Source organism: Malania oleifera, chromosome 9 (genome assembly GCF_029873635.1).
Source record: "Malania oleifera isolate guangnan ecotype guangnan chromosome 9, ASM2987363v1, whole genome shotgun sequence".
Classification (NCBI taxonomy): domain Eukaryota; kingdom Viridiplantae; phylum Streptophyta; class Magnoliopsida; order Santalales; family Ximeniaceae; genus Malania; species Malania oleifera.
In genome coordinates this window covers 21,640,939-21,656,657 of record NC_080425.1, presented here as the reverse complement: position 1 = coordinate 21,656,657, position 15,719 = coordinate 21,640,939, and the positions used below count along the sequence as shown (strand labels likewise).

The 15,719-nt window shown below is 34.9% G+C and overlaps 1 protein-coding gene across 1 annotated transcript; it reads left to right on the top strand.

The window, feature by feature from the left end:
• The first annotated feature begins 3,712 nt into the window (after nt 1-3,712).
• Nucleotides 3,713-15,719, top strand: LOC131164444 (serine racemase). Its single transcript, XM_058121628.1, has 7 exons — nt 3,713-3,930; nt 4,769-4,932; nt 5,084-5,170; nt 5,312-5,542; nt 14,648-14,721; nt 14,825-15,011; nt 15,326-15,719. Exons 2-7 carry the CDS (start codon nt 4,769-4,771, stop codon nt 15,570-15,572), a joined length of 990 nt encoding a protein of 329 aa, XP_057977611.1. The 5' UTR covers nt 3,713-3,930; the 3' UTR covers nt 15,573-15,719.

Here is a 15,719-nt window from a genome sequence, read left to right as displayed (position 1 = left end):
ATCAAAAAAGGGGACATTGTTAGTCCCCTAGGGTTTCATTAACTTATTTCCTATGATAAAAACTATTGTGTACTAGTGGTTTTGTGCTTAAGTTGTTTTTAAAAGTATTAAGCTAGTGAACTTGAAGAATTGAAGGTAGATTTAAAGAGTTAAAGATATATTTATTTATACTTTTATTCTCTTAATTATAATGTGTTTTAATTTGTGAGACTCTGAGAATACACAAACCATGGAACAAATGAACTAGACTAGAGAATTGGCAAACAAAGAGATCGTGCCAGGACTTACAGCTTGAGGCAATCGATCAGCTTACAATGCGGTCGATTGGTCTACACAGAAGCTGGAGGTGATCAACCAGCCCTCAAAGGTGCTCAATTGGTCTACATAGTTTTGCATGCAACTATCAACTTTTTTTTTTTTTTCTCTAACAGCTAGTAAACGATCAAAGGTCTCAATAAGTTGTTGACTAACCTAATTAGACTTTTTGCATAACAAGCAGAAAACAACTATTTTTTTTTCCAATCTCTATATATATGTTCTCCAGAGCCTAAAGAACATATAGAACATGTTCATAGTGAATTTCTAAGTGCCCAATACTCTTTACTCTCTTTTAATCTCTCTTGTTCCTTAATTTGCTTACTTTTGAGACAAACACCAAAAACTTTGTGTCACCATTTGGATCTTTTTTGAAAGTTAGTTTTTAACTTCAAATTGTAAATCATTCCTTGTGAGGTGATTGGTTTTGTAAACTTTCTTGTATTTGGTTGTCTTGTCTTCGCAGAAAATAAAAGATTATAATCGGTTTACTTGGTCTTTGAAAAATAAGGATAATAGTAGAACCTAAAGGTGGTTTGCCTTAAAAGAGTTTATATGGGTTGGTTACCAAACCACTGTACAAAAAATATAACGACCCCAAAAGCATTTATACAGGATAAGTGTAATAATCCTAAAAAAAATAAAAATTAAAGAATTAAAAATTTTTAAAATTAATTAATTAAATAACTATTATTATTAAATAATATAATATAATATAATAATATATTAATATAATAAAATATGATATAATAATATAATAATATAATAAATAATAGTATGTGTATATATATATATATATATATATATATATATATATATATATATATAAAAGTATCAGGATGATTCCTAATACTTCATGAATCAATTTACCCCCCTCTCAGAATCCTCGCTCTCTCTCTCTCTCTTCTTCCATTCATCTCTCTCTCTCTCTCTCAATTTTTTTTCCATTTCTTAGCGAAATTGAAGAATAGACATTATTCCCTAGTCTCAACTCAACTCTTCAACGATTTAACCGGAAAAATTTCATCATCCGCACGTCGTAGGCACCACTCTAGGGTTAGGGTAAGTGGGTTAGATTATGTCAAAATTTATTTTAAAATATGTCTAATTTAAATTGAGTACGAGAATTTAATTATTTTCATGTTCATATTTTATTTTAAAAATATGTATATTTTAAATTAATTACGTGAATTTAAGTATATTTATTTGTTTGATTTAAATTAAGTTTGTTAAATTAATTATATTGGTTTTATTCAAATATATACCTGAGTTAAGTTAAATTATGAGAATTTGATCGATTAAATTTGAGTATGTGAATACGCCATATTTGTTTTATTTAAATATATTAAATTAAATATGTGGTGGTGATTATACCCGCATTTTTATTAAAATATACCCGAGTATATTATTATACGTTTTCTCCAGTGATTTATAAAATTATAATTATTATACAAATTGTGTGGTATGAGTTTAATTTATTTTATTGCATAATTGAGCAAGTTTGGGATTTTTACAGTATTATATTTATTTCATGTTTATTGTGAATTTCATGGGGTTATATTATTACGTGTTTAATTGGGAATAATGACTAAATTTGGTTACAAATTATATGTTGAAAAAATGATGAGATGATTATACTGTGTTATTGCATAAATTGCAATATTATGTTTTAAGAACCCTGATGGGTCGGATGTTGTGGATGCTCGATACCGTAGCCACAGAGGAATATTAATGCAACCACACTGTTGTGGAAGTGTTGACGGTGGATAGTCAGTTTGATCTGAGTATGGTTATACCCACATGTTTCCGGACCAGGATGTGGTAAGTAAAATGATCTTATAGACATAAACTTTTGACTTAACTTTGGTTGGCCAACCAATGTTAAGTCCAATTTTCGGACCGCACAACTCATCATGGGGGTTAAACATGGCATGCATCAGTGAGAAGTTGTTCTTTTATACATATTTGTGTATTTATATGACTTTGGTTGTTAAATATATTTTTATATTGTGAAACTCATTTTAGTCACACACTAATAATAATCTAGTCCTTACTTACTGAGAGGTGTCTCACCCCAATTTTTATCAAACATTTCAGATACCTTGAGGAGTTTAACTGAAATTAGAATAGCGTAGCAGAAGCGTGAGTGAGATTAAAAAGAGCAGTTTAGATTAAATATTAAGTTATTATTTTTGAATATTTTAGAATTTCTAAGGATGAATTAAATTTGATATTAAAGATATTGTTATAATGAGGTTTTCAATACTCTGGTATAATGAATTTGAGATCTTCCGTTGTATAAAATTCAGGTTACTACAATTGGTATCAGAGCAGATATTCGGGTCACTACAAAAGAGTTTGCATTTCTTTATCCCTACTCTCCCTTATTTTAATCATTTCAATATGTGTATTTACTTATTTAGTTTAATTTACTTTAAATTTTTTTATTAATCACATTATTTTTATTAAATTCAATCCCCCCCCCCCCCCTTTAGCTATTAGCACGTTTGGAGAGCTAGTTTTACACCTCAACTTTACAATGTCACACTATCAATTCTTATACCACTTGCTAAGACTAGGGGAGTCCTCGAACCATGGACTTGATATGCATGGATGGGCATCAACTTGACGCAAAAGTTTAAGCTTATGGGTTTTGGGCTCAACAATGCATATAAGCTCCCTTCATCTACTTAGTTTTTCCAAAATAGAATAAACTTACAAGTAAAATTCTCAACATTTGCCATTGAAATTAAGACAATTCAAATGGAAACTACTCCATGAGCAGGAATATACCCAAAGACCAACATGTGTGCAAGTCTCAACCTCCAAGCTAAGAGTAACACAACTACATTTTTTGATGAGTCATTGATGGGCCTCCCAATACATCCCACACAGGAACCCAAGGCACCCATTGAGGATAATAAGAGTTCAACCAGAAGCTCTCTCCTCAAGGTGCTCGCTTAGCACCAAGAGAACATTGAGGAGATAATCTACTTAAGATAGTATACTCATGAAGTGTCCTTTTAAAGATAAAATCTTCTATGCATTCTCTTTCACAAATGAATAGTCATTCGTGAGTGTAATAATTATTCTATCATAACCTGATGACGACAATTGTGAGGATCCACCACAACATCATAATACCTCTCAAAATACATTTTATAATATTTCCATAATCAAATCTATGTTAGCTTAAATTCCTTTCGATCTTTATAACATAATCACAATTACTATTTAAGATTGTCCGATAAATCATTTGACATGTGTTTTAATTTGAACCCACTAAAGCTACTTACAAGTTAAATCATTGGAATATTGATAACTTAAAATTTGTTGTTGTCAACCATACTCCTCCCCTTTCAACTTCATACATATTGTCACTAAAAAAAATAGAAATAAAAATAAAATATAATCTAATAAAATAAAAATGAAGGGCTTGGAGGAAATTTGATATATGCATAACGGTGGTTTTTATGCGTGTTGTTCTATGCTTGTCCATTTGCCTCAACGCATGGATTGAATCATATCCAATCGGGAATATAACTGACAAATCATATCCGTCAGCCCGCAGGAATCAATGATTTTTTCGATTTGAAGAGAGCGGGTTTCACAACCGTATGATCTTTGAACCCTTTTGATGCTTTCTTATTCTCTTTTTTGATGAATTTGAGTTCACAAATTATGCTTTCGGTTCCAATAAAGAAGCAGGGAAAGTGTGTATCAACCCCCATTGAAGAATTAGGAAAATAAAAGTGACGCGCAATGAGCTTCGTGTGCGGCCTCTGTTTTTGTTTGAACATTTCTGACGTATTGATTTTGTTGAACATAATGAGCGTTTAGAGTCTGACGGGTGGTTTTGTTTGTGGCAAGAAATTAACTTAAGAATTACAAGTTTCTACATTTTTTTGCATAACTTTGAACTTCTGTGTTTCTGCATATGATGAAAATGTTAGTATTTTTATGTTGAATCGAACTCAAATTTCTATAGGATTCACTTAGAACTATATTTATTCCAAGTATCATTATTGATTTCAAAATGAATTGAGGTTGTGCTTTTGGGGTCGTGGATTTTTTGGGTTTTATATTTGGATGTGCATGAATTTTGACAAAATTTAGTTATTCTGATCCAAAGTCTAATTTGAAGCTCAAACTCAATGGAATTGAATTATATTTAGACATGATTCCAAACATAGGGATCTGTTATATTGTGGGAAACAATTTTTAAATTTCATTTTCAGTTTTTCAAAGAATTACGAAAATGTCATCTTGTTTTCTAGTTTTCTAAAAAAATCTTTTTAGTGTTTTTAACTTTTCAGTAAACTTAAAAACAAGGTTATATTTTTGTATTTCTTTTAAAAACCTAGAAATGGATAATGAAATCATTTTCACAATTGAACAGACCCTAAAATTGTCTAACCTATCTCTGACTACAACATTTACTGGTGGTGTAAAGATGGAAATGAATAATGAGAAGTATGCCGCTGATATTTCCTCAATAAGAGAAGCACATGTACGAATCAGCTCATTCATACACAGAACTCCAGTTCTTTCTTCGGAATCTCTGAATTTTATGGCTGGAAGGAAGTTATTTTTCAAGTGTGAATGTTTTCAGAAGGGGTAAGTAACTAATTAGTAGTGATTGTTTTAATTTTTATCTTTTAATTCTTGGTGTTCTTTAATCATTATATCTTTCTTTTTTTTGTTGTTACATCTTAATATTTTTGTTGTAAAATTAAGGTTTCCTTTTACCCCTCCTATGGTTTATCAGTGGAGCTTTTAAATTCAGAGGTGCATGCAATGCAATATTTTCACTTGATGATGATAAAGCAGCTAAAGGGGTTGTAACTCATAGCAGGTATGTTTTGGAGATTATAGATTATTTCTTAACATCATCATCATCATCTTCTTCTTCTTCTTCTTCTTCTTCTTCTTCTTCTTCTTATTTTGTTTTTGTTTTTGTTTTGCAATGTTCTCTGATGACTTCCTCCAAACTTAGTGGTAACCATGCTGCAGCTTTGTCCTTGGCTGCAAAAATACGGGGGATCCCAGCATATGTAGTTATGCCAAAAAATGCACCTAAGTGCAAAGTTGAGAATGTCATTCGCTACGGGGGCCAAGTTATTTGGAGTGAGGCTACAATGCAGTCAAGGGAGCATATGGCGACAAAGGTGCTGCAAGAAACTGGTGCTGTTCTTGTTCATCCATATAATGATGGGCGCATTATAAGGTACAATGCTGATCTCAATGCATCAAAATGTGGATCAATTGAGTGCCCTTGGAAGTTGATTGAGTATTGTTTCACACATGATTTAAAATGTGTTTATTATGCTTGCTATAGGATTTAATTCAATTCTTTGTTTCTGGCTCAACAATTGTTTAAAGAAGCAAAAGATTCTGATAATCCACTACTATTTGAAAAGTCTCGTGCCAGGGGAATTAACTTCTCAGTCACTCATTCTTTCCGTACAGAAAAATGGGGATTGGGGGGGGGTGTTTAAATCAGCTCTCTCTCTCTCTCTCTGTTCAAATCCATCCACCATTGTGCAGCAGGAAGCCGTCACTAGAGTCTCACCCAGCAGCAGCTGTCTTCTCTCCCTGTCCCAGGCTTCAAAGCCGTCTTCTCTCACTGCCGTCTGCATGGCTTAGTTAGTTATTCTTTCAGTTGAAATCTGATACCGCCAGTTCTCTGAAAGCATGCAGGCCTCACTGCCCTCTCCTTTCACTATTGCATGCTTTGCAGAGTTATTCACTGTCTTATCTAGGTCACCACTTCTAGTGGCATGGATCTTGACTCCCATTTCATTTTCTTGGGCAGGGGGTAACCCAGGTAACTATGGTCTAGTGCATCATTTGGCTAGCGTCCAAATTATCTTAATTGCTCTTCCTTTGTCTTTTTAGTGTTTGCTAAATTTATCATTAATGCATTCATTCCTTAATTTAATTTTTTTTAATTATATACTACTCATCCAACTCAACATTCTTGTTTTGACAAGATTTATTTTTTGGATATGTTGTTCCTCAATCGCTCGCATTCTAATTCATATAGCATAGTTGGTTTGACAATCGTCCTATAGAAAACAACGACAACGACAACAACAATAAGCCTTAAGTCGCACTAGGTGGGGTTGGCTGCATAAATCATTTTCTGCAAATTCACCGATTGAGGGTATTTCCTCCTTTAACTTAAGAACTATTAAATCCTTCCTCAACACATCATTTTAAGTTATTTTAGGTCTCACCCTATCCTTTTTAATACCAAAAATAATAACTAACCCATTCCTCCTTGCACGTATGCTACTAAGCCTACATTTCAGATGCCCAAACCACCTAAGTCGTCCCTCCCTTATCTTGCCTTTAACCAGTGTTATGCATAGTTTATTGCATATATGTTCTTTTCTCAATTTATCTTTTAATGTTATACCACTCATTCACCTTAACATTTGCATTTTGCCAACTTTTACTTTTTGTACATGTTGTTTCATAATTGTCCAACATTCTAATCCATAAAGCATGGCTTGCCTTTTAGTCGTCTTACTAAACTTTCCTTTTAATTTTGAGGATATTCTACAATCACACCACACGCTTGACGCACTCCTCCATTTTACTCAACTTGCTTTAAGTTTGCGTATGTCCTCTTCAATTTCCCTTTCCTCTTGCATATTAGATCCAAGATATCAAAATATATTAGTACAATTAATTTCTTGATTATCAAGTTTAGTCTTCTGTCCAATACTCTCCCTTATCAAACTGAAATTAAATTCCATATATTTTTTCTTATTCCTACTTAGTCTAAAACCTTTAGACATTAAAACAATTCTCCAAAGTTCTAACTTGGATTTCACACCACTCATACTTTCATCAATCAAGACAATATCATCTACAAACAACATATATGAAGAGATCTCATTTTGGATATTCCTAATGAGTTTATCAATCACTAAAGCAAAAAGATAAGAACTCAAAATAGAACCTCGATGTATACATATTGTGATTGGAAATTCTCTAGATTCCCTTTCTACAATCCTAACACTAGTCATTACTCTATCTACTGTAGGCTCCCTTCTTTTCTAAAATCCACCAAAGAATTTCCTTAGGTACTTTATTATAGGTTTTCTTTACATCAATAAAAACCATATGCAAATCTCTTTTCTTTTTTGTAAACTTTTCCATTAATCATCTTAAAAGATAAACAGCTTCTGTTGTCGATCTCTCAAGCATAAAATCGAATTGATTCTATAAAATCTTGTTTTTAGTCTTATTCTTTATTGAATTACCTTTACCCATAGTTTCATCGTATGATCTATAATCTTAATTCCACGATAGTTATTACACTTTTAAGGGTATTCTACGATTACACAACATAGTTGAAGCACTTCTCCGTTTTATTGCTTTAACTCAATACGTTACATCTTCAATTTCTCTACCAACTTGCATAGTAGATCGTATCAAAATCTACCAGTGCTAACAATTTTTTGACCATGAAGTTTAATCTTTTCTCCAATAATTCTCCTAAGATGACTAAATTTTTTACATTTTTTACAGTTCCTATATTTTACCTTATTCCTACTAATAGATTATAAAGTTTCTCCCCATAAATCTAACTTCGATTATATTTAACCTCTAGTTTGTTAATCAAATTGTTAAAGCTTGATATTCATTGTCGGCCCACATCCTAATAGCTTAAGCTTTTAAGTAAAGTGGTAATCTAACATGGTATCAGAGCTGGTTACCTGGAGGTCTTCGTGTCTAGTCTTGTTGCCTGCATTTATTGTGTGGTGTTTAAAAAATTATTATATTCTTTGTTATTGATTGTTTCTTTCCATATGTTGTCAAGTTGTACGTGTGGGGGAGTATTAAAGCTTGATATACATTGTTGGCCCACATCGTACTAGCTTAAATTTTTAAAGTAGTACTCTGACACAAATAATATCATTTGCAAATAACAAATACCATAGAGCCTCATTTTGGATATTCCTATCTACGATTAAGTTCATCCATCACTAATACAAAAACATAAGAACTCAAGCGAGTCCTTTATGGACACCTATCGTGAGTTGTGAGTCAAATTCCTTAGACTTTGCACCTATAATCTTATCACTAGTCATTTCTCTATCATACAACCTTGATGACATCTATATTCCAACCATATACTCCCTTTTTTCTAGAATCTACCACAGAACTTCCCTAAGTATCCTATGCTTTGTCTAGGTCAACAAAGACCATGTGCAAGTCCCTTTTCTTTTTACTAAATTTTTCTGTTACTCTTCTTAATAGATACATAACTTTGTAAGTGATCTCCTAGACACTAAAATTTGGGCAAACCTCAAGGGAGGTTGGTGAATTACCCCATTAATTCAAGGTGTCAAAATTTTCCAAATAAACACTATAACTTGGACAAAAAAGCCCGATCTCATTAGCACATACTATTTTTGGATTGCAGACAAATAGGATCATACTGCAAATATTTTCAAGACAAGGGACTTTTGGGATGAGCACTCTAGTCTATAAATGTTGGAATGTGGAAAAGAAAACTGAATATTCCACTAATTTATGAAAAATATTACATTCCCTTTAAATAGATGATAATTCTCATCTAATTTCTAGGGATATTTACAACCTACTGAAAATAGAATGTCCTACTTAAAATGTAAAGCAGTAAAATAGGAAAGACTTACAAAATCGGGTAACTTGCTACCCAAATCCCCTAAGATCGTGGAACAAAAAATAGCTTACAAATCAACTGATTTGTTAGCTATAAATCTCCTAAAGATCAGCCTCTAATAAAGGATGATAGATATCTAATAATTCTACACTCCCCCTTAAGTTGGGCTATAAATATTGATTAGGCCCAGGTTGGAACTCAGATCATCAAAATTCTTTCTTGGCAAAGCCTTGGTAAGGATATTGGCTGTTTGGCGACCTAGAGGCACATACAACATCTTGATTATTCCTTCCTCTATTTTTTCTTTTATGAAATTTCCATCAATCTCAACGTGTTTTGTTCTATCATGATGCATTGAGTTCTTTGCAATACTGATGGCTGACTAATTATCACAGAACATCTTCATGGGTTCTTCACTTGAAATCTTTAATTCCTTTAGAAGCCTTCTTAGCCATATTCCTTCACAAATGCTGTGTACCATTGCCCTGAATTCAGCTTCTACACTGCTTCTTGACACAATTGATTACTTCTTACTTTGCCATGTAACTAGGTTTCCCCACACATGTGCAGTACCTAGAAGTTGACCTTCGGTCATGTATTGATCCTGCCCAATCTGCATCACTGAATACTTCAATATCTCTTCTTTGATTCTTCTCAAAAAATAATTCTTTGCCTGGTGTTAGCTTCAGATATTGTAGGATTCTATAAATTGCCTCCATATGTTCTTCATTGGGATTGTTCATGAATTGACTCACCATACTAACAGAGAAGCCAATATTAGGTCGGGTGTGGGACAAATAAGTTTTCCAACTAGTCTTTGATATCTGCCTTTATCCACTTGTGCACTGTCTTCCTTGGCTCCTAGTTTGGTTTTGAATCCATAGGAGTATCTGTTGGCTTGCAACCGAGCATCCCAGTCTCTTTCAAAAGATCTAGAACATATTTCCTTTGGGAGACAAAGATTCCCTTCCTTGACCGTGCCACTTCCATGCCCATGAAGTATTTGAGATTCCCAAGGTCCTTGATTTTGAATTCTTTAGCTAGAATACTTTTGAGACTACTCATTTCCTCCTTATAATCTCCCATTAGAATGATGTCGTCCACATATGCAATGAGGATAGAAATTTTTCCTTCAGGAGAGTGTTTAACAAATAGTGTATGATCTGATTGACATTGAGAATAGTCATACCTCCTAACTACCTTTGTGAATCTCTCGAACCAGGCTCTTGGGGATTGCTTAAGCCCATATAAAGATCTTCTAAGTTTACAGACTTTGTTGTTTGTAGCTTGTGTCTCGATTGCAGGAGGAATTTCCATGTAGACTTCTTCAGCTAGGTCTCCATTAAGGAAGGCATTGGTGAAGAGGCTAGTCTAAATTTTTTTCCAAAGATAAGAGGAATCGCACTGTATTTAACTTGGCTATAGGGGCAAATGTCTCTTCGTAGTCAATTCCATATGATTGAGTTTGAGTGAATCCCTTTGCTAACAGCCGAGCTTTGAATTGGTTAACACTTCCATCTCCATTGTATTTCACAGTGACTATCCATTTGCAACCTACTGGACGTTTTCCAATTGGTAATTCTGTGATCTCCCATCTTCCATTCTTTTCTAGTGCACTGATTTCTTCCCAGACAGCGGACTTCCATTCAGGTGTACCTAGTGCCTTTTGTATGTTATTAGGAATCTGGGTTTTGTCGAGGTTGGCAACAAAAGATCTAAAATTCGATGATAGCCCCTGATATGACACAAAAGTGTATATTGGGTGTTTTGTGCATGACCTCACACCTTTTCTCATAGAAATAGGACAATCACTATCATCATTAGGTAACTCATTATGGGAAGTCTCGGGATTAGAGTTACCTGGTGGATTTTCACTTGATCTAGAGCTTGGATCAGACTCTTGGATTTGCTCAAGGGATGCTTGTTGTTCTATCATCTCCTTTTGGTTCCTTCTCCTCCATGAATAGGTAATCAACTCATCATTTTTTGTTTGTTGAATAGTGTCCAGATGCTGATGTTTCACGGGAGATTCTAGGAAGGGATGTGAAGGAGAAATGGGGTCAGTAGTTGGAATAAATTTAGAAATTTGTGATAGGTGAGAAGGGCCAGAATCAAAAGAAGGGTGAGATAACTCTTCAATATCCCAAAGCTGGAATTCCTGTGTAATCTCCCCCTGAATTTCATATTTGGGGTAATATAGTTGTTGCTCAAAAAAGGCATGGAGTAATAATATCTGTTAGTAGGTGGTGAATAACATCTATAACCCTTTTGGTTTGGAGAGTACCCGAGAAAAATGCACTTAAGGGCTCTAGGATCAAGTTTCCCCCGATATTGACTATGAACATGAACCAAAGCTGAGCACCTGAATACTCTGAAGGGAATAGTGGATATGAGTGTAGTATTAGGAAAGGACTGAAGTAGAGTTTGACAGGGAGTTTGGAATTTGAGAACGCGAAAGGGCATCCTGTTTATGAGGTAGGCTGCAGGGAGAATGACTTCACCCCAAAAGTGTTTCGGTACATGTGTAGAGAACATGAGGGAGCGGGCAACATCTAGTAGGTGCCGCTTTTTTCTTTTGGAACTTTGGTGTATTATACCTTGACTCAAGAGATAATCATCAAGAATGGATTTGAAATATTCTTTGGCATTATCAGTTTTCACAATCTGTATTTTTTCTTGGAATTGTGTTTGGATCATGGTGTTAAAATTTTTGAAAATCTGACCTTCCTTTGACTTTTCTTTCATGAGGAATATTCAGGTAAGTCTAATGTGATCATTAATAAAAGATATAAACCAGTGAGATCCAGTAATATTCTTGATCCTAGATGGCCCCCACACATCACTATGAATCATTGAAAAGGGTTGGGATGCTTTGTAGGGTCAGTTGGGATAAGAGTTGCGAACATGTTTTGAAAATTGACACATCTCACTCTAAAAATCATTTGGATTTTTATTATTGAATAATGAAGGAAAGAGTTTCTCAAGATACAAGAAATTTGGATGTCCTAACCTATAGTGCCACAACATAATGGCACTATCATTATTAGAATAAATGACATAAAAATAACTTTGACTTCTAGACACTAAACCATCGGATTTGTGAGTTGTTCCTTGAGGAGGATCATTAACCTCAAGTTGTCTTCCCCGAATCCAAGACCTGAAATTCACATATATTTGGGGAAAATTTAGTAACACAATTGAGATCCCGAGTGAGTTTACTAATAGACAGTAAATTGTAATCCAAATTTGGCACTAATAGAATTGAGATGAGTGATAGGTTCTCTGAAATTTTGACAGAAACTGTACCAGCCACCTTTGAGAGTGAACCATCTGCTATCCTGACTGTTAAATTTTCATAACATGGACTATAAGTAGAAAAAAAATTTCCATCTCCAGTCATATGGTCTGATGCTCCTGAGTCTATAGTCCACGGACCTAGCTTCTCCTTTTTAACATTAAGCGCACTTAAAAAATTACCTTGGTGTGCCAAGGAACCGGTAACAACCACAGTAGTAGGGGCTGCTGAAGATTGGCTGAACATTTTCTGCAATAATTTTAGTTGCTCCTTGCTGAAGAGACTAGGCTTGGGTGGTGTTGGTTTTTCATTTACCGAGACAAAATTTTCCCGTCCTTCTCTGTCGTTGGCAAAGCAGAAAGGTTTCCAATCTACAGGTTTACTGTGGATTTTCCAGCAGGTGTCCTTGGTGTGTCCATGACGTCAACAATGGTCGCACCATGGCCTCCCTTTCTTCGGTCTACTATGACTGCTGTTATATGGATTTCCTCGAACTACAAGGGCTGAACTCTCCAGGTTTTTTGCAGAATCTTGAGGGCCCATCATTATCTTCTTTCTACTCTCCTCTTGGCGAACTTTTGAAAGCACTTCTCGGATGTTTGGCAGTGGTTTGGATCCTAGGATTCTTCCTTGTACTTCATCAAGATTTTTATTTAATCCAATCAGAAATTTGTATGTTCTTTTGTTTTAAACAATTTTTTTATACCTGATTCCATCTTCAGGACAGATCGAATAGTGCTCCTTGAATAAGTCCAGCTGTTGCTAGTAGTGGTTGAGGGTGTTGAAGTATTGGGTCACTGTCAAATCTTCTTGGCGTAATTCATAGAGAACATTTTCCACCTCAAATAATTCAGATGTATTCTCATTGTTAGAATACGTTTCCTTGGTAGCTTCACAAATATCCTTCGCTGCTCCGTAGAGAAGAAAATTTTCTCCAATGTCATTTGTCATGGAATTAATGTGCCATGACATGCCCATGTTATTTTCCGATTTCCGTGTTTTGAACTTTGCATCATCCTTGCTTGGTTGGGCTGCAACCCCTGAGAGATAATCATCCTTTCATTTTCCGCATATAAACATCATCACGGAATGGGACCATTGGAGATAGTTATTCCCATTAAGTTTGTGTCCTGTAATGGGCATGAGGCTACTATCTGAACTGCTGCTGTTGCCTGAGACCATGGCTTCCTGATTGGTGGTGACGTCTCAGGCTGAAGAGGTGGAGTCACATCTCCCAGTGACCATACCATATTTGGTCATATGGGAAGATTAGGGTTCAGAGGATGCTCTGATACCATGTTGAAATGTGGAAAAGAAACCTGAATATCCCACTGACTTATGAAAAAGATTACATTCCCTTTAAATAGATGATAATTCTCATCTAGTTATTAGGGATATTTACAACCTACTGAAAATAGAATATCATATTTAAAATGGAAAGCAGTAGGAAAGACTATCTACAGAATTGGGTAACATGCTACCTAAATCCCGTAGGATCGTGGGACCAAAAATAGCTAACAAATCAACTGATTTGTTAGCTGTAAATCTCCTAAAGATCAGCCTCTAATAAAGGCTGACAGATATCTAATAATTCTACAATAAGTATAATAGTAGAAATAAAGAGGGCTTTCAACAGTCATTGCCCTACGTGTTCTCATATTTTTAGGGATGATTTTTAGGTCCTTTGTGTCACTAGATTTTAAGTGGGCTATTTTTCAAAACGCAACCTAGTTTTCTTATGACAAATGAGTTGTCAGATTCTCAGAAGTTCTGAGTGAGACTGGACCAAGAGTACTATGCAAAGGTAGACAGGTCAGTGGAAGCTCAGGGTGTTAAGTAAATTTGGCAAATACTGTAGCACAGGAGGCATTTTAAGAAGTGGAAACTATTAAAAATGGCCATCCAATTTTGGCCTTAAACGGGCTTGGTCAGACTAGCTAGCTTGAAGCAACCTCTCTCTAGCACATATATTTTGCTTAAATGCATGCATCTTCAGAAATTTGTTTTATCCTGGAACTATTTTGGTTCTAACTGAAGGTCAGACAGTCAATTTGATTGAAGTGATTGGTTTAGTTTCTAGAGCTGCCTCCCATATTTGCCACTCCTTGGGCCATCAGCTGCATTATTTATCAGACTGGCTTAAATAACAGTGTTCTTGATGGAAATCTCATTCCTTATCTTGCTAAACCCTTTTTGATTTTTCCTGGTTAGTGCTGAAGTGCTTGGAGAGAAAAAGTATTAAAAGATTTGTTTTAGTTTTCTTGGAGATGTCTAGCTTTTGGAAATGGAGTGCCCCGTTACATAACTGATATCTGTCTTGGTAGAATGCATTATGATTTATGACATTTTATGAGATTGTTCAATTGCTTTTTCAGTGGGCAGGGAACCATATCTCTTGAGCTTTTGGAGCAGGCCCCTCAAATAGACACTATAATAGTTCCAATAAGTGGTATTTTTAACAGCTTTAAAAGTTTCAATTTTCCATTTTATTCTTGCCAACATTATTATTTATTTTATAGCTTTTATTATCTGAATCTCAAAAAAAAATGTAGGAGGTGGTTTGATATCAGGGGTGGCATTGGCTGCCAAGTCCATAAATCCTGCCATTCGAATTTTGGCTGCTGAACCAAGGGGAGCCAATGATGCAGCTCAATCCAAAGCAGCTGGAAGGATTATAACATTGTCCCAGACCAACACCATCGCTGACGGGCTTCGAGCTTTTCTAGGAAATTTTACCTGGTAAGGACAATGTGAATGATTAATTGAAGAAATGTTATAATTTTTTTGATGAATAATCATTTTTTGATAAGATTCCCTAAAGTGTCATTTTGCTTAACCAAATTCAATGGCCTAGGATAGTGACTGGCCAATGGACACCTTTTTTATTTTTAGTAAATAACCCAAATATAAAATTATGCTTCTACTTTTTCGATATTTCCAAGCTATCCCCTAGCCAGATATGTATCTATTTATGGACTCGTAAATTTTCGCTGCTATGACTTATTATCTCAGATAAACAGCATGTTGCCTTTTTCTTTTTTCACATGGAACAGGCCCATAGTACGAGATTTTGTTGATGACATAATAACTGTGGAGGATAAGGAGATAATAGAAGCTATGAGACACTGTTATGAAATTCTGAAGGTTGCAGTGGAGCCTAGTGGAGCCATTGGCCTGGCTGCTGTTTTATCTGATGATTTCAGGAACAATCCTGCGTGGAGGGACTGTAGTCATGTTGGTATTGTACTTTCAGGCGGCAATGTTGATCTGGGTGTGCTTTGGGAATCATTCAGTCCATGAAAATTAAGATCTCTTTGTACCAAGGACAACGCCGGAAGGGCAAAATAGTGAGATGATTATAAGGTTCTCTCTGTAACACTCCCTCTCTAGAGTATGAGGGAAAAAAATCTTGAACATGGAATGAGTAAAATTCAACAGTTTCGAAAA

Bases quoted from the DNA above. Each gene is read 5' to 3' on its own strand.
- LOC131164444 (XM_058121628.1), top strand. From the start codon at position 4,769: ATGGAAATGAATAATGAGAAGTATGCCGCTGATATTTCCTCAATAAGA. The intron at 5,543-14,647 runs GTACAATGCTGA...TTGCTTTTTCAG, and splicing joins AATGATGGGCGCATTATAAG to TGGGCAGGGAACCATATCTC. The intron at 15,012-15,325 runs GTAAGGACAATG...CACATGGAACAG, and splicing joins TTTCTAGGAAATTTTACCTG to GCCCATAGTACGAGATTTTG.